The 23,196-nt window shown below is 62.5% G+C and overlaps 2 protein-coding genes across 3 annotated transcripts; one reads left to right on the forward strand and one right to left on the reverse strand.

The window, feature by feature from the left end:
* Nucleotides 1-431: 431 nt before the first annotated feature.
* On the reverse strand, nucleotides 432-5,987 carry TRAPPC1 (trafficking protein particle complex subunit 1). Of its 2 annotated transcripts, none has more exons than XM_084501816.1 (5): nucleotides 5,865-5,987; nucleotides 4,478-4,576; nucleotides 3,379-3,449; nucleotides 2,381-2,519; nucleotides 432-704 (listed from the first exon to the last, which is right to left on the reverse strand). In XM_084501816.1, exons 2-5 carry the CDS (start codon nucleotides 4,574-4,576, stop codon nucleotides 576-578), a joined length of 438 nt encoding a protein of 145 aa, XP_084357942.1. In that variant the 5' UTR covers nucleotides 5,865-5,987; the 3' UTR covers nucleotides 432-575. The 2 variants fall into 2 exon arrangements, with proteins under 2 accessions (XP_084357942.1, XP_084357943.1); XM_084501817.1 differs by lacking the exon at nucleotides 5,865-5,987 and adding an exon at nucleotides 5,781-5,823.
* Nucleotides 2,538-22,832, forward strand: GUCY2D (guanylate cyclase 2D, retinal). Its single transcript, XM_084501814.1, has 21 exons — nucleotides 2,538-2,571; nucleotides 8,425-10,079; nucleotides 10,839-11,140; nucleotides 11,590-11,944; nucleotides 12,517-12,601; nucleotides 12,700-12,796; nucleotides 13,550-13,654; nucleotides 13,928-14,011; nucleotides 14,298-14,378; nucleotides 14,921-15,097; nucleotides 15,717-15,873; nucleotides 16,456-16,605; nucleotides 17,047-17,195; nucleotides 17,579-17,742; nucleotides 18,211-18,403; nucleotides 18,881-19,055; nucleotides 19,303-19,401; nucleotides 19,979-20,073; nucleotides 21,227-21,312; nucleotides 21,875-21,985; nucleotides 22,471-22,832. Exons 2-20 carry the CDS (start codon nucleotides 8,573-8,575, stop codon nucleotides 21,963-21,965), a joined length of 4,152 nt encoding a protein of 1,383 aa, XP_084357940.1. The 5' UTR covers nucleotides 2,538-2,571; nucleotides 8,425-8,572; the 3' UTR covers nucleotides 21,966-21,985; nucleotides 22,471-22,832.
* Nucleotides 22,833-23,196: the final 364 nt, after the last annotated feature.

The raw sequence follows: 23,196 nt of genomic DNA on the forward strand, positions 1-23,196 counted from the left end.
CCCCATGGCCCCATGACCCCCCCCAAACGTCCCCATGCCCCCCCCAATGTCCCCATGCCCCCCCAATGTCCCCATGCCCCCCCCAATGTCCCCATGACCCCCCCCAAACGTCCCCATGCCCCCCCCAATGTCCCCATGGCCCCCCCCCAATGTCCCCATGGCCCCCCCGTGGCCCCATGCCCCCCCCCCAAATGTCCTCATGTGTCCCCTCGCTACCACCCCCCTCCCTGTCCCTCTCCCTGTCCCCATGAGCCCCCCCCACCCCCGACACCCCCCCCCCTTTCCCCATGTGTCCCCACTGTCCCTCTCCCTGTCCCCATGTCCCCCCCAATGACCCCATGTGCCCCCCTCCCTGCCCCCAAGTGTCCCCCCCCCCCCCCCCCCATCCCCAAATGCCCCCCCCCACGCCCCCAATCACACCCGACTCAGCCAAGAGCCCCAAACCCTCCTTTATTCCCCCCAAACCCCCACCGGGGGGGGGGGGGGGGGGTGACGGCACCTCCCCGTCCCTTTGTGGGTGGGGGGGGGTGTCCCAGTGTCCCTTAAATTATGGGGGGGGTCCCGGGGGGGGGTCCTCAGGCGGCGCGGGGGGCGAAGAAGGGGAGGCTGCGGACGAAGGCGTCGAGGCGGCTGCGGAAGAGCTCGCTCTGCACCGGCTGCCGGGGGGGGCACAGGGGGTTCTTCACCACCAGCTCCACGAACAGCTGCGGGGGGGGGCATTTTTAAATGGGGGGGGGCAGGTAGGGACCCCCCCTCAAAGAGCGGGGAGCCCCTGAGCTGCCCCCGCCACCCCGCGGCCCCAAAAGGATGCCCAATGCCACCCCCAGGGACCCCCAAACCCTCCTGGAAACCCCCCCCCCCCCCCGAACCCCCTGACCCCCCCCGGAACCCCCCCAGGACCCAAAATCCCCCCTGAGACCCCCCCCCAAAATCTTCCTGGGACCCCAAAACACCCCCTGGGACTCCCCCCCCCATCCCCGAAGTCCTCAACCCCCCAAACTCCCCCCCCCCCGACCCCAACCCCCCCCAGGACCCACAACCCCCCCCCCAGCACCCTCCAACCCCCCCCCAGGGACCCCCAAACTCCCAAGAAAACCCAAATCCTCTTGGACCCCCCCCCCCGCATTGCCCCAGGTATTTGGGGGGGGGGGGAATTTCGGGGGGTTGTTTGGGGGGGGACATTTGGGGGATAATTTTGGAGGGATATTTTGGGGGGGGGGGGGAGAGCATTTTGGGGTACTTGGGGGGGGCATTGGGGGCATTTCAGGGGGATATGGGGGGGAGGGTATTTGAGGGGGCATGTGCAGGGGGGAAATTTGGGGTATTTTTGGAGAGGGTTTTTTGGGGTGATTTGAGGGCATTTGTGGTTTTTTTTTGGGGGGGGTTATTTGGGGGGAGGATCGGGGGGTGTTTGCAGGGATAGGTTTTTGGGGGGTATTCTTAGAAAGGTATTTTGGGGGGGATACTTGGGGGGTACTTTTGGGGTGCAGGGTATTTTGGGGGGGGTGTTTTGGCGGCTGTATTTGGGGAGTGTTTTTTTTTTAGGGTATTTTAGGGGGATGCATTTGGGGGCTCTATTTCGGGGGGTGCATTTTTAGGAGGGTATTTTGGGGGGGGGATGCATTTTGGGGGGCTGTTTTCTGGAGGGTCTTTTTAGGGATGTATTTTGGGGGGCTGTATTTGGGGGGCGTTTTTAGGGGGATATTTTGGGGGTGTACCTTTTGGAGGGTATTTTGGGGGGGTATTTTTTAAAGGGTAATTAAGGGGACTGTATTTCGGGGGTATATTTGGGGGGCTGTATTTGGGAGGGGTATTTTTAGGGGCTATATTGGGGGGGGTATATTTGGGGGGTATTTTTAGGAGGGGTATTTTGGGGGGGATATTTCAGGGGCTGTATTTTGGGGGGCTGCATTTTGGGGATATTTTTAAAAGGGTAATTAAGGGGGCTGCATTTTGGGGGTATATTTTGGGGACTGTATTTGGGAGGGGTATTTTGGGGGGTATATTTTGGGGGGGGGGATATTTCAGGGGCTGTATTTTGGGGGGGTATATTAAGGAGGGTATTTTGGGGGGCTGCATTTTGGGGGTATTTTTAAAAGGGTAATGAAGGGGGCTGTATTTGGGGGGCGTATTTTAGGGGCTGTATTTGGGGGGGTACTTTGTGGGGTATTTTTAGGAGGGGGATATTTTGGGGGGGGGATATTTCAGGGGCTGTATTTTGGGGGGCTGCATTTGGGGGATATTTTTAAAAGGCTATTTCAGCGGGCTGTATTTTGCGGGCGTATTTCGGGGGCTGTATTTGGGAGGGGTATTTTTTGGAGGGTATTTCAGGAGGGTATCTTTTTTTGGGGGGTTGTATTTGGGCCCCCCCCCAGCTCACGTTGCTGTAGATGTGGTGCAGCGCCTCGCGGGCGCTGGCCACGCTCAGGTCGGTGTTGAGCACCAGCCGCAGCCCCGTGGGGGTCTCGTAGTAGTGCAGCCGGTACTTGCTGGTGTGGAACGACAGGAACCCGTCCCGCCTGCGTGCTAAGGACCCCCCGAAGCCATAAAGGCCCCCCCGAAGCCATAAAGGTACCCCCCGAAGCCATAAAGGCCCCCCCAAACCCCCAAAGGTTCCCCCTGAACCCCAAAGGTTCCTCCAAAGGTTCCCCCGTGCCCCCAAGGGCACCCTTCCCACCCCCAGCTGTCTCCCTATGCTTTTTAGGGGGGGCTCCCCCATATTTTTGGGGTCCCTCACCCAATTTTAGGGTCCCCCCATATCCTAAAAGACCCCCCCCCATTTCCCCAAAGGTTTCCCCATGTCCCCAAACTTTCCCCTTCCCTTCCCATCCCCAGCTGTCTCCCTATGCTTTTTGGGAGGATCCCCTATATTTTTGGGGTCCCCAACCCCATTTTGGGGTCCCCCTATACCCCTAAAGGTCCCCCCCATGTCCCTAAACCCTCTCCAATAACCCCAAGGACCCCCAAACCCCAAAGGCTCCCCCAAAGGTCCCCTACATCCCCAAAAATTCCCCTTCCCATCCCCAGCTGTCTCCCTATGTTTTTTTGGGGGGGGATCCCCCATATTTATGGGGTCCCCCACCCCATTTTGGTGTCCCCCCATATCCCTAAAGGTCCCCCAATACCCCCCTCACCCTTTTGAGGTCCCTCTCATCTCTTTTGGTGTCCCCCTCCCCCTTTTTGGGGTCCGCCATGCCCCCCCCCCCCAACACCCTCTTTCCCCTCTCCACCCCTTAACCCCCCCCCAACACCCATTTAGGGTCCCCCACCGGGGTTTTGCACCCCCCCCCCCAAACCCCTCTGAGCCCCCAGACCCCCGGGCCCTCCCCCAGATGACCGGGACCCCCCCCAAAATTTGGGGGGCCCCCCCCAGGATACATGTCGGTGGGGCTCATCTTGCCCACGAAGGAGCGCAGGGAGAAGAGCATCCCGAACATCAGCTTGAACTCCTGGGGGGGGGGATAAACGGGGGGGGGCTGCTGGCACCCCAATGCTGCCCCCCCAGCCCCCATCCAGCCCCGGGACCCCCCCCAAAGCCCCCCATTTCCAGCCCCATTCTGCCCCTCCAGCCCCAAATTCCAGCCCCAGGACCCCCATTTCCCCCCCCCCCCCCGAACCCCATTGCCAGCCCCAAGACCCCCCCCAGGACCCCCACTTCCAGCTCTTGAACCCCCCCCAACCCCTCCAGCCCCCTAATTCCAGTCCCATGACCCCCCCAAATCCCCCAACCCCCATTTCCAACCCCCCACATATCCCATTAACCCCCCCCCCTCTCAATTCCCCCCCCATGCCCCCCAATTCCAGCCCCAGGACCCCCCCACCCCCCCAGTTACCCCCCAAGCCCCCCCACCCCCCCAATTCCAGCCCCAGAACCCCACTCCCCCCACCAGATCCTCCCTAAACGCCCCCCAGATCCCCTCCCACCTCCTCAATTCCCCCCCCCCAGCCCCCCAATTCCAACCCCAGGACCCCCCCAGTCCCCCAATTCCCCCCCAGCCCCCATTTCCAACCCCCAGCTACCCCGTTAACCCCCCCACGCCCCCTCAATTCCCCCCCATACTCCCTAGTTTCAGCCCCAGGACCCCCAAGACCCCCCCCCAGCCCCCCCAATTCCCCTCACATTCCCCCAATTGCCCCCCAGATCCCCTCCCACCTCCCCAATTCAACCCCCAGCCCCCCAACCCCAGCCCCAGAACCCCCTCCAGCACCCCAATTACCCCCCATGCCCCCCAATTCCCCCCCCAGCCCCCCAATTCCCCCCCCCAGCCCCCAATTCCCCCCCCCAGCCCCCCAGAACCCCCCCCCACCCCCCCAATTCAAGCCCCAGAACCTCACTCCCCCCACCCCAGATCCTCCCTAACCCCCACAAGATCCCCTCCCACTCCCCCAATTCCTCCCCAACCGCCCCAATTCCCCCCCCCAGGACCCTCCCCACCCCCTGCCCCCCCCCCCATCCCAAAAAATGCCCCCCCCCCACCTCCTCCTTGGGGATGCCGGCCTGGCGCCGCCGGTGCCACTCGCTGTAGTGCAGGCAGGCGCCCGAGCGGTCGAAGATGTAGAGGTTGTGCACCGTCATCTGGGGGGGGGCACGGGGGGGTGGGGGCCCCCCCAGTATGAGGGGGAGGCCCCCAGTATGAGGGGGAGGCCCCCAGTATGAGGGGAGGGGGGAGGGGCCCCCCCCAGTACAGGGGGAGGGGGGCGGGGGCTCCCAGTATGAAGGGAGGGGGGGGGAGCCCTCCCAGTACAGGGGGAAGGGGGGAGGGCCCCCCCCAGCAGCCCCAATGCCACTGGGGGGCGGCAAATCCCCCCCCCAGAGCTCCCAGTATCTCCCAGTGCCCCCCCCAGTAACTCCCAGTATCTCCCAGTGCCCCCCCCAGTAACTCCCCACTAACTCACACTGACCCCACATCCCGTTACATTCAGCATGCCCCAGTGCTCCCAGTAACACCCAGTATCCCCCAGTCCTATGACTCCCAGTATCCCCCAGAACGTCCCAGTATGCCCAGTACTTCCAGTATTCTCAGTACTCCCCAGACCCATTACTCCCAGTATCCCCCAGTAACTCCCAGTACCCCCCAGAAGCTCCCACTGACTCCCAGTGCCCCCATATCCCGTCACACTCAGCGTGCCCCAGTGCTCCCAGTAACACCCAGTATCCCCCAGGGCCCCCGGCTCCTTTATTCCCAGTATCCCCCAGTAACACCCAGTACCCCCAGTCCTGTTACTCACAGTATCACCCAGAACTTCCCAGTAAGCCCAGTACTCCCAGTATCTCTCGGAACCTCCCAGTATCCCCCAATGCTCCCCAGCACTGTTACTCCCAGTATCCCCCAGAACCTCCCAGCACCCCCCCAGTACCGTTACTCCCAGTATCCTCCAGTACCATTACCCTCAGCATTCTCCAGCGCTCCCAGTAACTCCCAGTATCCCCAGTGCTTTCCAGTCCCTTACCCCACTCCCTCTCAGAGCTCCCAGTACATCCCAGTACCTCCCGTTGCTTCCAGTATCCCCCAGCTTCTCCCAGCCCCATTACTCTCATTATCCCCCAGTGCCACCAGTATCCCCAGTGCTTCCAGTAACCCTAACGCTCCCCAGTCCCATTACCTCCAGTAACCCCCATTACCTCCAGTAAACCCCAGTGCTCCCAGTATCCCGCAGCGCCTCCCAGTCCCGTTACTCCCCAGTACCTCCCAGTACCCCCAGTGCTCCCAGCGCTCCCAGTATCCTCCCAGTACACCCCAGAACCTCCCAGTCCCAGCATTCTCCGCATTTCTCAGCACCTCCCAGTGCTCCCAGTCCCTCCCGCCGACACCCTGCAGCCTCCCAGTGCTCCCAATGCTCCCAGTGCTCCCAGTGCCGCTCACCCCCGCGCCGCCCGGCTTCGGTTTAGAACGGCTTCCGCCCTCACTTCTTCCCGGCCCCTGCGGCGCCACTTCCGCTTCCGCCCTCACCCAAGATGGCGGCGCGGAGGACTGAGAGAGGGGCGGGGCGAGGAGGAGGGGGCGCGGCCTGGAGCGGGGGGCGTGGCCTAACTCGGGCGGGGGCGGGCTCGTGGGCGTGGCTAAGCCGTGATTGACAGCTGGCCGCCTGCGTGCGGCTGGGTCGGGGCGGGGGGGGGAGGGCAGCGTTCGCGGCTGCGTTTTGGGTTGAAACCCGGCGGGTTTGGGTCCAGGGAGCACTTTGACGGGGCAGCGCCCCCCAGGGGCCGCCCCCGCTCCGCGCTGCCCAGCCTGGAGCCGTGCTGCCTTTGGGGGAGGGGGGGGACACACGGGACGGAGCCAATTTTGGGGCAAAATCCGCCACTTTTGGGGTCCCACAACCCCCTCCCCCACCCCTTAGCACCCCCTGGCGGCCCCCCCTTCCCCGTGCCCCCCCCCCCATCTCCACTCCGTCCCCCCCCGGATTTCCCAGCACCCACCGGGCCCCCCCCGCCCCCCCCCATTAAGCCGCTTACACCCAGAGCCGGGGGGAGGGGGGCGGGGGGGGGGCAAAGGAGGGGGGGGGCGGATTAGGGCCCCCCCCACCGCGGCCGCACACGGGCACCCTGGGGGCAGCCGCCGCGCGGGCACCCAGGCGCCTGGGGGGGCATTGGCCCCCCCCCACCCGGCAGCACCCACCCAGGGGGGGCCTGGGAACAGGTAGGGACCCCCCCGCCCCGACCCCGCTCAGCGCTGACCCCCCCCCAGCAGCTGGGACCCGCCCCCCGGACACCTGGGAGCCCCCCCATGACACATGGGACCCCCCCGTAACATCTAGACCCCCCCCCCCCATAACACCTAAGCCCCCCCCCCAAACACTCGGGTGACCCCAAACACCTCTGGGTGCCCCCCTGGACCCCCCACCCCCAACACCTGGGACCCCCCAAATATTTTGCTGACCCCCCCAATATTTTGCCCCCTCCCTGCTGGGACCCCCCCCAATATTTTGACCCCCCTCCCCCGATATGTGGGATCGCCCCCCCCCGGACATCTGGGTCCTCCGCCCCCTCGACACCCAATTCCCCCCAACACCTTCCCCCCCCCAGGACACCCGGCTTCCTCCCCTGTAGCCCCCCTCTTAAACCTGGACCCCCCCCCAAAAGCCTGGGACCCTCCCAAAACCTATGAACTCCCCCTAAATCCTGTGACCCCTCTCCAAGACCTGTGACCCCCCCTCCACGACCTGTGACCCGCCCCCCCCCCCAAAATCTCAGACCACCCTAAAACCTGTGCCCTCCCCCAAGACCTGTGCCCCCCCCCCCCAAAAAAAAACTTGGAAACCCCAATACCTGCCCCCCCCACCCTTGGGTGCCCCTGCATGCTCCCCCCCCCGGTCCCCTGGGTGCCCTCTATGGGTGCTCCCCCCCCGATCCTAAATTAGGGGGGCTGGGACCACCCCATTAACCCCCCCGGGTACCTTGGACCCCCTCACAGAGGTGGGGAGGGGGGGACACAAATATGGGGGGGGGGGGGGGCCCACGCGTGGGGGGGGGGCACTCGTGGGGGGGTGACCTGGCCGCGAGGGATGAAGGGGCCAGAAATAACCGGGGGGGGATTAGGGCAGCGCCGGGGCCACGCGGTTGTCAGGGTGTCACACGAGTGTGGGTGACACACGGGTGTGCGGGTGTCACACGGCCATGGGTGACACACGGGTGTCATTATAGGTGTGAGGGTGTCACGCAGCTGTGGGTGACACGAGTGGGGTGACACATGAGTGTGGGTGACATGTGGGTGTCACAGGGGTGTGACACGTGAGTGTGGGTGACACGCGGGTGTGGGTGACACATGGGTGTGAGTGTGTCACACAGCTGTGGGTGACACAGGTGTGGGTGTCACGCGGGTTCAGGTGACACGTGCGTGACACGGGTGTCACACAGGTGTGCAGATGGCACGTGGCTGTGGGTGACACATGGCTGAGGGTGATACCTGGGTGTCACACACCTATGGGTGACAACAGCTGTGGGTGCCACACGGGTGTGCAACTGTCACACGGGGGTGTCACGCGGCTGTCACCCAGATGGAAGTGACACACGGCTGTGGGTGACACCGGGGGTGCAGGTGTCACAGTGTGGGTGTCCCAGGGGTGGGGGGGGGGTCCCAGGGGTGGGGGTGTCACAGTGCGGGTGCCACCCCCCCCCAGGCGCCCTCTCCCCACTGCCCCCCCCCCTCCACCCCCCACCCCCACACGTGGCCCCGAGCCCTCCCTTGCCCCGGGGCGGGGAGGGCCGGGGGGGGGTCAGGGATAATCCCGGTTTTACCCCCGCGGGGGATTAACGGGGCCGTGGGGCATGATGGGAGGGGAGGGGGGGGGCTGGGCAGTCTCCTCCCCACCCCCTTCATCTCCCCCCCCCCAAAAAAAAACGGGATTTGGGGGTGCCGGGGGGGCACCCACAGGGGTCTGCCCCCCCCAGCCCCCTCCCCTGATTCTCACCCCTCTCTCCTGCAGGTGGGGGCCCCCAGCCCCGCGCAGCCCCCGGTCCCCGTCCCACCATGGTGGCATCGCCAGAGCCCCCCCAACGCCTCCCGACGCGGCCCCCAAGGCCTTGAGGACCCCCCCACAGCGGCCCCGAGCGACCCCGGCCCACCCCGGGACCATGCAGCCCCGTGGTGACACCTCCCATGGTGGTGTCTGCCATGGTGACACCTCCCACGGTGACATCTCCCATGGTGGCATCGGCCACGGTGACACCTCCTGTGGTGGCATCTCCAGCGGTGACATTTTCCATGGTGGCATCTCCCACGGTGACATCTCCCACAGTGACGTTTCCCGTGGTGGCATCTCCCACGGTGACATCTCCCACCATGACGTCTCCCACAGTGGCATCTCCCATGGTGGCATCTCCCACCATGACATCTCCAGTGGTGGCATCGCCCACGGTGACTTTTTCTGCGGTGGCTTCTGCCCCGGGGGTGTCCCCTGCTGTGACACCTCCAGCAGTGGCATTGCCCACGAGGACTTTCCATCTCTTGACTTCTGCCACGCTGGTGGCATCTCTCATGGTGGTGGCATCTCCCGTGGTGACATCTCCCACAGTGGTGGCATCTCCCACGACAGCGTCTCCTGCAGCTGTGGCATCTCCCACCGTCGTGGCATCTCCCACGACAGCGTGTCCCCTGGTGGTGGCACCTCCCTTAACGTCCTCTCCCGTGGTGGTGGCATCTTCAGTGGTGGCATTTCCCACGGTGGCATCTCTCATGGTTCTGTGTCCCCAACCTCCTACAGTGGTGGCATCTCCTGTGGCAGCGGTGTCACCCACACCACCGGCATCTCCCACAGTGGCACCTCCCATGGTGGTGGCATCTCCAGTGGTGGCACCTTCAGTGGTGGCATCTCCCAAGGTGGTGGCACCTCCAGTGGTGGCACCTCCCATAGTGGCATCTCCCCCGGCGCTGTCACCCCCCACGCCACCTCCTCCCGCCGCGGCGCCGTCTCCACCAGCTTCCTCCTCCGCCTCTCCCACCACCCCCGGTGGCCTCCCCACCTCCTTCTCCTCCTCCTCCTCCTCCTCCCTCGCCCACCCCTGACCCGGGGGGCCACCTTCAAGGTCGGGGTGATGGGCCCGTGGGCTTGCGACCCCCTCGTGGCCCGGGCCTTGCCCGAGGTGGCCTCCCGCTTGGCCGTGGCCCGCCTCAACCGCGACCCGACGCTCAACGGAGGCTACTGGTGGGACGCGGTGGTCTTGGCCGAGGCGTGCCGGACCCCCGAGGCCGTGGCGGGGCTGCTCAACGCCGAGCGTTACGCCACGGGGCTGGTGGGCCCCCTCAACCCGGCCACGTGCGGGGCCGCCGGGCTCCTGGCAGCGGCGTGGAACAAGCCCGTGGTCTCCTGGGCTTGCGTGGGTGACCTCGAGGGCTTGGACACGTTGGTGGTCCCCATGCCGGCTCCCGGCAGGGTGCTCCACGCCGTCCTCCGCTTCTTCCGCTGGGCCCACGTGGCCGTGGTCACGGCCCCCCAGGACCTGTGGCGAGAGGTGGGGCAGGGCCTGGCCCAGGACCTGCGGGCGCGGGGGCTCCCCGTCACCGTCGTTGTCACCGCCGGGGACCAGGAGGACGAGGCCCGCGAGGCCTTGAGGAGGGTGCAGCGGGCTGATGGGGTCAGAGGTAAGAGGGTGGGGTGGGGGTGGAAGGGGGGAGACGGGGGGTGTGGGGGGTGAGGGGAGGATGGGTGGAGGATGGATGAATGGATGGATGGAGGACAGATGGATGGATGGATGGATGGATGGATGGATGGATGGATGGATGGATGGATGGATGGATGGATGGGTGGGTGGGTGGGTGGGTGGGTGGGTGGGTGGATGGATGGATGATGGATGGATGGAGGTGGGTGGAGGACAGATGGATGGAGGTCTGTGGAAGAAGGATGGATGCATGGATGAAGGATGGATGGGTGGGTGGATGGAAGAAGGATGGAGGTGCGTGGAGGAAGGAAGAAAGGAGGAAGGGAGGGAGGGAGATCGGATGGATGGAGGTGGGTGGAAGGACGGACAGACGGACAGACGGATGGATCGATGGGTGGAGATGGTGAATGGAGGACAGATGGGTGGAAGTGAGTGGAGGGAGGATGGGTGGAGGTGGTAAATGGAAGAAAGATGGGTGGAGATATGGGCATGGATGGGTGGAGGAAGGACAGATGGAGAAAAGATGCATGGAGAGGCAGGCATGGACCGATGGAGGAAGAGTAGATGGAGATGGAGGAGGTAGGAGAGGAAGGATGGATGCAGATGGAGGTAGATGGATGGAAGATGCACCAGGTGGGCCTGGATGGGGACGATCCACACGTGTGACACTTGGAAGTTGGCTGGGGGGCTCCCATGGGCACGGTGCCCCCGCCATGGCTCACCCGTCCCTCCCCCCACGCAGTGGTGGTGATGTGCATGCACTCGGTGCTGCTGGGTGGCGAGGAGCAGCGGGTGCTCCTGGAGAAGGCGGAGGACATGGGCATGACCGACGGCACCTACGTCTTCATCCCCTACGACGCGCTCACCTTCCCCCTGCCCTACCAGCGCGTGCCCTACCCCGTCCTGGCCAACAGCACCAAGCTGCGCCTGGCCTACGACGCCGTGCTCACCATCACCATCGACTCGCCCGACGTCAGCTTCCACGAGGCCCTGCACCAGGCTCAGGAGGCCTACGAGATCCCCGCGCACATCGACCCCATGCAGGTGGTGTGGGAGCCACAGCCACGGGGTTGGGGGGGCAGCTGTGGGGCGGGGATGGGCGATTGGAGCCATCGGGGCCATGGGTCAGACATGGGATAGGGCAGTTGGTGGTGGACGTATCCCCAGGGGAGTTGGGTAGAGGTGACAGTGGCCTGTAGGTGTTGGTCATGGCCAACAGGAGTTGGGTAGAGGTGAGAGCGGCCCATAGGCATTGGTCACGGCCAACGGGAGGGGGATGAAGGTGATGGTAGCCAATGAGAGGTAGGCAGAGATGGCAGTGGAAAATGGGAGGTCTCAGGGATGGTGGTAGCCAATGGGAGTTGGATGAAGGAAGCCAAACACTGAGCAGAGTTGACCATGGCCAACAGGCTTGGGTGGAGGTGGCCAAGCCCATGTTATTGCCCCATGGGTGCCACCTCAACACCTCCCCAACACCTCCTCTCCCCCTACAGGTCCACCCTCTCTTTGCCACCATCTACAACTCCATCTACTTCCTGGCCAACGCGGTGGAGGCCACGCGGCGCACGGGCCGCTGGGTGATGGGCACCAGCGTGGCCGAGCATGCCCGCAGCTTCCAACTGGAGGGCTTCTGCCAGCCCTTCTCTGTCACCGAGGATGGGGACGTCAGCGTCCCCTATGTGGTGCTGGACACGGATGGCAAAGGCGATCGGCTGTGGCCGGTCTACGGGCTGGAGCCCGGCACGCGAGGGCTGGGCTACCGTGGCCACTCCGTCCACTGGCCCCACGGCTCCAGCCCTGGCACGGACTCGGGGTGCTGGTTTGAGTCGGGCTCCATCTGCAACGGGGGTAAGCGGGTGGCTCCTTCCCTGCGTTGTGTCCGTTTGTCTGGCTGGGCCCATGTTGGTCTCTTGGTCTCGCTGTCTGAGCTGAGTTGGTCAACCAGCCGGATGGCTCGGTGTGTGTCTGTCTGTCCCTCTAGCCTTCCATCCTCTGCTTGTCCATCCCTCTGTCCATCCTCCATCCCTTACTTCTTCCATCCCTCCACCCAGCCCCTTATCCCTCTGTTCATCCATCTGTTCCTTCATCCATCCATCAGTTCCTTCACCCATCCATCCGCCCATCCCTCAACCATCCTTTTGTCCCTCCATCTATCCGTCTGTCCATCTGTTCCTTCATCCACCCATCTTTCCATCCCTCCTTCTGTCCATCCACCCATCTCTTCCTTCATCCCTCCCTCCCTCAATCCATCCATCCCTCCATCAGGTGGCTGTAGGTGACCATGGGTGGCCACGGAGCACATCCGTGGGTGGTCATGAGTGGTCATGGGTGGGCTTGGGTGGCCATGGCCCACTCTTGGAGGCCATGGGTGGCTCCTCTGGGCCATGGCACCCCTCCACCTCTTTCCCTCTCCACCCCAGGGGTGGATGCCACCCTCGTCCTCCTCATTTTTGTCCTCGTCTCCGCCCTCATCGCAGCAGGGGCTGCCCTCGCCTGCTTCATCAGGTGGGTGCCACCACCCCATAAGGTGCCGTGGGGCTCAGGGGAGACCTCAGGGTCCCCCATGTGGGCACCCCAGCAGCTTCCATGTCCCCTCCCTGCAGACGTCGCATCCAGCAGGCCCAGCTGATGAAAGGGCCCAACAAGATCATCCTCACCATGGAGGACCTGACCTTCATCAACACCCAGAGCAACAAGCGGGTGAGGGTCTGGGGGGGCTCGGGGATGAGGGGGGACCTCTGTTGGAGACACAGTGGCTTGGGGACTCAGTGGCCCAAATAGTGGCTGGAAAGGCAACGCTGTGCCCCATGGTCACGCTCAGCCTTGGGAGGGGAACCATGGGCTGGTGGCCCCCATGGGTGACGTGTCCCTATAGTTGATGTCTCTCCATGGCCTGACATCTCCCCATGGATCTCGGGAGGAGATCCATGGGCTGGTGGGACTTCATGGGTCCCATGCTCCTCTGAGTGACAGGGTCCCATGGGTGATGTGTCCCCATGACCTGGTGTCTTCCCCATGACCAAGATGACCTCAGGGAGGAGATCTAGAGACTGTGAGTTGTCCATAGGTGATATGTCCCCACGAATGACATGTCTCCATGGGTGATGCATCCCTGTGGCCTAAGGTGCCCCTGTGACCAAGCTGGGTCTCCTGGGGGCTGAGGGTCCCCACTGGTGATGTGTCCCCATGTATGATGGATCCTCAAAGCCTGGCTTCACCCCCATGTCCAACTTCAACCTTGGGAGGAGATCCATGGTTGCTGGGCCCCCATGGAAAACATTCCCCAATGGGTGATGCATTCCCATGGCCTGAAGTCTCCCCCAGCACCCAGGAGAACATCCACGTGCTGGTGGGTCTCTGTGGGTGATGTCCCCCCTTGGCTGACACGTCTCCATGGGTGCCACGTCCCGCATGTCCCCATGGGCCGCATCCTGACTTGTCCCTGTGCCACAGGTGGATGGCAGCCGCACGAGCCTGGCCGGCCGCAGCGGTGGGGACACCAAGAGCATCCGAAGTGTGACCGCAGCCCCCGACACCACCAACGTGGCCATCGCCGAGGTAGGACATCCCTGTGTCACCCTCCCTGTGTGTTCCCTCCCCTCCTCTCCCCACGTCACCCTTCCCGTTACCTTACCCCATCCCACCACCACCACCTGCCACCTCCGGGGGCGACAAGGCAGGGCCACCTCCGTGGGGACACCCCTGTTCCCCCCTCCACCACTGAAGGGTGGGGGGGAGGGGACCCCCAGCTCCCCCACCCCACATCCTGGCCAGATGATTGACAGCTCTGGGGGCCAATGATTGACAGCTGCTTCCTGCCCTTTCCCGCAGGGAGCCGAAACCCCGGGGGGCAACAGCCACCTCCCCCTCCTCCTCCTTTTGTTTAACCAACAGGGCCTTGTCGCCTCCGTGCAGGTAAGTTGAAAGCACAAAACCCACTGTTTCTCCCCAAAATTTGCCCTCAAGCCCCACCCCATCCCCAGTCCACCACCTTGGTGTCCCCCTGTGGTGGCCCCAACTGGGGTGCTGGAGGGGGGTCAAAGAGAGGGATCATGTGGCTTTTGACCACCCCTCCTTGAGGACAGACAAATGAGTGGGGATTTTCTAGTGGCTTGTATGAGGGTTGGGTGTTGGGTTGGGGCTGCTGGTGGAGGAGGAGGAAGGAGATGGGGGTGAGGCATCACCGGCTCCGCTCCCCCAGGGCGACTGGGTCTGGCTCAAGAAGTTCCCCGGAGATCAGCACAGTGAGGTGAAGCCAGCCACCAAGCTGGCCTTCTGCAAGGTGAGGGGCTCTGGAGACCATGTTGGGTCACAGGGACGTCATTGGGTCATGGGAATGACATTGGGTCATGGGGACCACATTGGGTCATGGGGTCAGTGTTGGGTTATGGAGAGAACGTTGGGTCATGGGGACGACATTGAGGCAAGGAGGCAATGTTGTGTCATGGGGATAATGTTGAGTTACGGGGAAAACACTGGGTCTTGGGGACAATGTTGGGTCATGGGGGTGACATTGGGACATGGGGATCACATTGGGTCATGGGGATCACATTGGGTCATGGAGACAACGTTGTGGTCATGGATGACAATTTTGGGTCATGGATAACACTGAGCCATAGATGACAATGTGGGGCAATGGGGACAATGTTGGGTCATGGAGAGCAACAGTGGGTTGGGATGACAATGTTGGGCCGTGGGGACAATGCTGTGTCATGGGGGACAATGCTGGCCTATGGGGAGACAACATCAGGGGAAAGGAGACAATGTCGGGCCACGGGGGAAAATGCCAGGCCTTGTCCCACACATTCTCTGGCCCTGGGGCAGCTCCGCGACCTGCGCCACGAGAACGTCAACCTCTTCCTGGGCTTCTTCCACGACTGCGGCATCTTCGCCATCGTCTCAGAGCACTGCTCCCGGGGCAGCCTGGAGGACCTGCTGCGCAACGAGGACATGAAGCTGGACTGGATGTTCAAGTCCTCCCTCCTCATCGACCTCATCAAGGTGACAGGGGGGAGCAGTGGTAGCCGTGTCAGCAAGCATAGTGACCATGTGGGTGGTGATGCCGGTCACTATGTCTTGGTGGTTGCCATGGTTTGTGGTGGTGGTGGTGATGGTGGTGGCCTTGGTGATAGTGTGGTGGCAGGAGGCATGGTGATGGCTCTATGGGTGGCTATGGTGGTGGCCCTCGTCGTGATGATAGCCATGGTGGCAACTTTAATGGTGACCATGGTGGCCACTGTGGTGTCTGAGGTGAAGTTCACTGGGTGGTATGTGTGGTGGTGACCATGGTGGTGGTGATCATGGTGGTGCCAGGGCAATGCCGTGACAGTCACCATGGTGGTGGTGGTCATGGTGATGCCAGGACAGTGACACATCATGGTGATAGCCATGATGATAGTGGCCATGGTGGGGGTGATTATGGTGATGCCAGGGTAATGCCATAGCAGTGGCCATGGTTGTGGTGACCATGGTGGTGATGGCCATGGTGTTGGCCATGGTGCAATGACCATGGTGATGATAACCATGGTGGTGATGGCCAAGGTGCACAACACCTTCCCAGCCATGGTGACGATGACAGCGATGGGTGACGGTGACACCGCCATGTCCGTCTGTCCGGCAGGGCATGCGGTACCTGCACCACCGCGACGTGGTCCACGGGCGCCTCAAGTCCCGTAACTGCGTGGTGGACGGGCGCTTCGTGCTGAAGGTCACCGACCACGGCTACAACGAGCTGCTGGAGGCCCAGAGGGTGCACACCCCCACCCCAAAGGCACAGGGTGAGGGCGGGGCTTGGGGAGGCAGGGCCTGTTTGATGGGCGTGGTCTAAAATGGGGGTGTGGCTTGTGGAGATGGGGCGGGGCTTGGGCATGGGTAGGAGGCCAGGAGAAGGAGGCTGCGCCAATTGGAAGATATGGGGTGGAGGCAGGGACTATGGGGTGGAGGCGGGGCTTATGGGTGTGGGGGTGTGGAAGCTGGGCTGAGGGGCGGGGCATGGGCTGGGGGCGGGGTCAGGAATGTGGGCTGGGCCTCTGAGATGTGGGTGGGGCCTTCAAGCCAACCCAAGGCTTGGCATTGGGTGCAGCATGGGAGCAGGTGCTTCTAAACTGGGGCTGGAGCCATGATGCCTGGGGGTGGAGCTTGCAGACAGGGGCGTGGCTACTCCCAGTTGTGGGTGAGGTCCGTGATGGGCGTGGCTTTCAGTTGGGGCCGTGGTCTAGCCATGCCAGTTGGGTGACCACACTGTCCATGGTGGGCTTCACCACCCATGGGTACTGGCCATGAGGGGCAGGGCCTGGAGGTTGAGGGGGCGGGGCCGTGGTGGAGGGGGCGTGTCCGAGCGTGGCCCCGCCCTCTCCCAGAGCGACTGTGGACAGCGCCAGAGCTGCTGCGGGACGCGGCGCTGGAGCGTCGCGGCTCCTTCCGGGGCGACATCTACGGCATCGGCATCATCATGCAGGAGGTGATCTGCCGCAGCGGCCCCTACTGCATGCTGGGACTGCCCCCCGAAGGTACCGCCCCCCAGTGCCACCAGTAACCCCCACCAGCGTCACCAATTCCACCAGAACACCCCAGGGACTGCCCCTCCAGAGCTTCTGGCACCACCTCAGGAACCCCCTTGGAGACCTCAGGATCTTCTCCAAACACTTCTGGGACCCCCCTGTACCCCTCTCTGGGTTCCCTCAACCCCCTGATCCTCCCTAAAACCTCCTCCAAACACCTCCGAGACCCCTCCATGCCCTTCTCCAGGTTCCCCCAACCCATTGACTCCCCCAAAACCTCCCCCAGGCATCTCCAGACCCTTCCCCCCGACAGCCCTGGGCCACCCATTTGACCCCCGGTGCCATACAGGACACCCCTCACTGACCACCTCCAACGTTTCCACCACCACCCAACCCACCACACCTGGATTTCCACCACCATCACCCTCCCGGTGACACGTGTGTCCCCAGAGATCATCGAGAAGGTGACACGGCCACCCCCGCTGTGCCGCCCGGCGGTGTCGGCCGACCAGGCGCCACTGGAGTGCATCCACCTGATGAAGCAGTGCTGGAGCGAGCAGCCCGAGAGGCGGCCCACCATCGACCAGATATTCGACCAGGTGGGACGAGGTGGGATGAGTGGGGTGGGGTGGGGTGGGATGGGATGGGATGGGATGGGATAGGCACAGTGGGATGGGATGGGACAGGATAGGCATGATGGGATGGAATGGGATGGGATGGGCACGATGGGATGGGATGGGAATGATGGGCATGGGATGAGTGTGATGGGATGGGACGGGACAGGATGGGATGGGAGCAGCATGGTGGCATGCAGGACCTTAGTTTTGGAGTTGGGATGGACCAAACTTGGAGGTAGGTACTGGGTTGGGTGGGGCCAGTATGAGATGATACAGGACAAGGCAGTTAGGGTTGGGTAGGACTGACCCAACTTTGGGTAAGGTTTTGGGTGGGACTCATTCAACTTTGTGGGGATTCATGGCAGTTCAAGAGCATCAACAAGGGCCGGAAGACCAACATCATCGACTCCATGCTGCGCATGCTGGAGCAGTACTCCAGCAACCTGGAGGACCTCATCCGCGAGCGCACGGAGGAGCTGGAGATTGAGAAGCAGAAGACCGACAAGCTCCTCACCCAGATGTTGCCCCCGTGGGTCCCTGGGGCAGCATTTGGGACTTACATGGGGTTGGGGTTGTCTGTGGCCTCATAGACCCCATACGGGTCCCTGGGGATGGAGGTGGTGGCCATGGTTTTGGGAGACAGATAAGGGTTGGCTGTGACCCCTTCTGGGTCCATGGGGCTAGAGAAGGTGGCCATTGGGGATGGGTTAGTGTTGACCACGATCCATTGACCCTACCCCAGGTCTGTAGGGGTGGAGAGGGCAGATATGGCCACTGGGGACAATATGGCCATGTCCCCACAGACCCCATCCATGTGCCCTGAGATGGGGACATCAGGATCTCCCACTCCTGCCCTGTCCCCATGGTCCCTTTGGTCCCCATGGCTACAGTCAGTGGGTGGCTGGAGGTCCACACAGGACAAATGGATCTCCTTTGGGGTACGGTGAAGATTTGGGGATCCTGGGAATTTGGGGTACCCCGCTGTCCTCCCATGCAGGTCGGTGGCTGAGGCGCTGAAGATGGGCACCCCTGTGGAGCCCGAGTACTTCGAGGAGGTGACGCTCTACTTCAGTGACATCGTGGGCTTCACCACCATCTCTGCCATGAGCGAGCCCATCGAGGTGGTCGACCTCCTCAACGACCTCTACACCCTCTTTGATGCCATCATCGGCTCCCATGACGTCTACAAGGTGACAAGGACACCCCGGGACACTGGTGTGAGGGCCCCATGGGTCACAGCTGGACTTTGGCCAGCTCCCAACATGAGAGACGGCCACCAAGTGGCTGTGTCCGGGGGTCCCTGTGGTCTTCAGTGACATCTACGAGGGGATGCATTCACCCCGCAGCACTGGAGGCCATTGGTCCACCAGAGGTGGTTGTGTTTTGACCACCGCACCCTGCAGATATGGGACACAGCCACCAAGCAAATGTGGTTATGGGTCCCCAAGGTCCTCAGTGACACCTTCAAGGTGACATGGATGCCTGGTGGCATCCATGTCATGATGGCACTGATGGCCACTGAGGAACACACCACATCGTGGCCACCTCCATGCCCTCTCCCACAACCCATCGCCGAGGCCACCACCAGCGTTGAGGTGGGGACCCTGGTGGCCGTGGCCCTGCTGTGACTTGCCCTGTGTCCCCCCCCCACGGCTCCATCCCCACAGGTGGAGACCATCGGGGACGCCTACATGGTGGCCTCGGGGCTGCCCAAGCGCAACGGGAACCGCCACGCCGGCGAGATCGCCAACATGTCCCTCGACATCCTCAGCTCCGTCGGCACCTTCAAGATGCGCCACATGCCCGAGGTGCCCGTCCGCATCCGCATTGGCCTCCACTCCGGTAAGGCCACGCCCCTTGGACACGCCCTCATTGGCCACGCCCCCTCCGGACACTCCCTTTCCTGGCCACACCCCTATGGAGGCCGCATCATCTGTTGGCCAACGGTCAACGTGGCCACGACCCGTTGGCCACACCTTCCCCTCCATGACATCTTGTGACCACGCCCCCATGACCACGCCCCACCATGACAACGCCCATCGTGACCACACCCCATGACCACACCCCCTGATGCCCCGCCCCTTTGCAGGGCCCTGCGTGGCCGGCGTTGTGGGGCTCACCATGCCGCGCTACTGCCTCTTTGGGGACACCGTCAACACAGCGTCACGCATGGAGTCCACGGGCCTGCGTGAGTGCCCCCTCCCCAAATGTCCCCTCCATGTGTGTGTGGTGGCACATCAGGTGTCCCCAAGTGTCCTGCACGTGTGTCCCCATGTGTCCTCCACATCCATGCCTCTATGCATCTTCCACATGTGTCCTTCACACGTGTCCTCCAAATGCACATCCCACCGTGCATTCTCTGTGTCTCCATGTGTCCTCCACGTCCCTCGTGTCCTCCACGTGTCCCCTTGTTTCCTCCAAATGCATGTCCCTATGCATCCTCTGTCTCCACATGTCCCCTTGTGTCCTCCACGTTCCCCTATGCATCATTCATGTGTCCCACCAAGTGTCCTCCACGTGTCCCTGTGTATCCTCCAGACATTTCCCCATGTGTCCTCCACGTGTCCCCGTATGTCCTCCACCTGTGCGTGTCCTCGTGTCCCCCACTTGTTTATGTCCCCATGGGTTCCACCACATGTCCTGCCATGCATCCCCCTGACCCTGTGTCCCATGGACATGGTGGCACGGGACAACGGAAGGACGTGGGAGGATGGGGTGACACAGGGTGACATGGGGTGGCCCCGGTGACACCCGTGTCCCTGCAGCGTACCGAATCCACGTCAACGCCCGCACGGTGGCCATCCTCCTGGCGCTGCAGGAGGGCTTCAAGGTGGACATCCGGGGCAAGACCGAGCTCAAGGTGCCCCTCGGGTCCTCAGTGCCCCTCCAGACCCTCATAGAGCCCCCCCCCCGTGCCCCCCAAGTGCCCTCAGACCTCCTCTTTTCACCCAACCCCCCCACGCTCCCCTTATTGCCCCTATTTTCCACTTAGAGTCCCTTTATTTCCCCATTGTCCCCTTGTTGCCCCACATCTCCCCTAATTGCTCCACTAATTGCCCCCCTTATTTCCCCTCATTGTTCCCTTATCACCCTCGTATCCTTACTGCCACCCTTTATTGCCCCCCGGGCTCTTACTGCCCCTCGTGTTGTCCCAAGGCCCCTTTACCACTTCTATTGCCCCCCCTTATTGCCCCTTAATTGCCTCCTTTGCCCCCCCCATTCCTCCATGCCCCCCATTTTCCCCTATTGCCACCATATTTGCCCCTCTGCTGCCTTATTGCCCCCCAATGCCTCTTTATCATGATTACTGCCTCGTTATCACAACTATTGCCCTTCACTGCTTCTACCGCCCCTTTATCAAAAATATTGCCCCCTTATGCCCTTCTATTGCCCCTTTATCACAACTATTGCCCCTCTATCATGAGTATTGCTCCCCTGTTGCCTCTTAATCAAGACTATTGCCCACCCAATTGTAACTAACACCCCTTTATCACGACTATTGCCCACTCTAATGCACCTTTATCACAACTATTGCCCACTATCGCCCCTTTATCATGACTATTGTCCACTTTATTGCACCTTTATCACAACTATTGTCCCCTATAGCCTCTTTATCATGACTATTGCCCCTTTATCACAACTATTGTTCCCCATTGCCTCTTTATCGTGACTACTGCCCCCCATTACCTCTTTATCATGACTATTACCTGCTCTATTGCCCTTTTCTCATGACTATTGTCCACTTTATTGCACCTTTATCACAACTATTGCCCTTATTGTCTCCTATTGCCTCTTTATCACGACTATTGCCCACTATTGCCTCTTTATCACAGCTATTGTTCCCCATTGCCTGTTCTGATGACTATTGCCCCCCCTTTGCCTCTTGATCGTGACTTTTGCCCACTCTATTGCTCCTTTATCGTGACTATTGCCCCCCCACTGTCTCTTTATCACGATTATTGCCCCCACCTGCCCCCGTCGCCCCGCTGCCCCGTGACGTGGCCATCCTGCAGGGGAAAGGCGTGGAGGACACGTACTGGCTGGTGGGGCGCGAGGGCTTCACCAAGCCCATCCCCACGCCCCCTGACCTGCTGCCGGGGTGAGTGGGGGGCTCCTGGGTCCATAGAGGGGTGGGGGGGGGCACCTGGGTCCTATGGGATCTGGGGGGGCACCTGGAAACTGGGGGGCACCTGGGTCCTATACGGGCTGGGGGGATAGCACATGGGAACTATGGGGGGGATACCTGGATCTTATAGGGCCAGGGGGGCACCCAGGTGCCATGGGGGGGGTGGTATCTGGATCCTGTAGGGGTGGGGGGAGTAGCTGGGAGCTGTACAGGGGGGTACCTGGGTCCTATGGGGTGAGGGGCACCTGGGAGATTTGGGGGCAGGGAATCTGGGTCCCATGGGGTGGCACCTGGGTCCTATAGGGGTGGGGGGGATGCATGGGTCCTTGGTTCCTAGGGAAACTGGGGGGGGGGCACAGTTGGGTCTCGTGGGGGGGGGGGACACCCAAACACCCTGGGGGAGCATCGGGGGGGTGCAGGACTCCCCATGATGCCCAACCCCCCCCCCCAGGGGTTGAGGGTCAGGGATGGGGTGGGTCCGGTACCACCCCTTTCCCTCCCCCTTTTTTTGCCTTCCCCCCTTTCCCCCCCCCAGGGCCAGCAACCACGGCATCAGCCTGGACGAGATCCCGGCCGAGCGGCGCCGCAAGCTGGAGAAGGCGCGGCCGGGGCAGGTGCTGAAATAGCCCCCAGGGGGAGGGGCCAGGTGAGACCACGCCCACCCCAAACCACACCCACCGCGCCCCACCCACGCAGGCCACGCCCACAAAATGGCCCCGCCAATTGCTGCCCCCCACTGGTAATGCCACACAATCCTCCAGACCATAGAGTTGTAGCTAGGGTGCCACTCTGCACCACCACAGTGCCCTTCTCTATGGTCACAGAGCTACAGAGAGCACAGAGTCCTCCAGACCATAGAGTTGTACCAAGGGTGCAGCTCTGTACTGCTAGAGGGCTCTTCTCTATGGCCACAGAGCAATAGAGTGTATTGAGTCCTCCAGACCATAGAGTTGCGCCAAGGGTGCCACTCTGCACCCCCAGATCACCCATTTCTATGGTCACAGAGGGCATTGAGTCCTCCAGACCATAGAGAGCAGCCTCCCTGTACCTCCAGAGCACCTCTCTATGACCCCAAAAACCACAAAGACGGAGCTAGAGCATTTCCTAGACCCACTCTATGATCCTTTGTAGGCCCAGAGCGGTGCCCCGGTGCATTCTGGGCCCCTGTTCCCTCCAGCAGGCAGCCCCCCTGGCCCCGGGGCATCATGGGACATCTCCAAGGGCGCACAGCATGCTGGGACAGCGGCCATCTTGGAAGCAGTGCAGCACAGGACCAGGCCGAGCCTGCGGCATGCTGGGATTGGTCTTCCCAGCCCGGAGGGGAGGGGCCAGCGTGCTGATTGGCTGCCCTGCCCCCCGGGGCCAGTGATGTCACTGGAAGCCCCTCCCCCACTCTTAAAGGGGAAGGCAGAAGTGGGCGGAGGATTTTTGTCTGGGGACACAAAATGACCCAAGGGGGCGTGGCTTCCTAAAGGGGGCGTGGCCTCCTAACATGGGCGTGACCTCTTAAAGGGACAGGGCCACCCACCCCCATTTTGCGTCCCCCCCCTGCCCTTCCCCCCCCCAAGGGCCGGAATATTTCTCTGTAGACCAAAAATGTAAAGTAAAGGGGTGGGGCCAGCTCGGGCCCCGCCTCCCGGAATATTTGTCTGTAGACAAAAAACAAAAAGTTCTCGACTCATAAAGGGGCAACCCCCAGGGCCACCAGCTGGGCTCCTTCGCGGGTGGGCCTGGAGGGGGAGGGCGGCCATCTTGGACTGGGGCTGGGGGGGGGCTTAAAGGGGAGGAGGGCACGGAACTGGGCCGTATGAGGTCGGCCATCTTGGATTTGGCCTTGGGGGGGGGGGGTTAAAAGGG

This window comes from Aythya ferina (genome assembly GCF_964211825.1).
Source record: "Aythya ferina genome assembly, chromosome: 34".
Taxonomy (NCBI): Eukaryota; Metazoa; Chordata; class Aves; order Anseriformes; family Anatidae; genus Aythya; species Aythya ferina.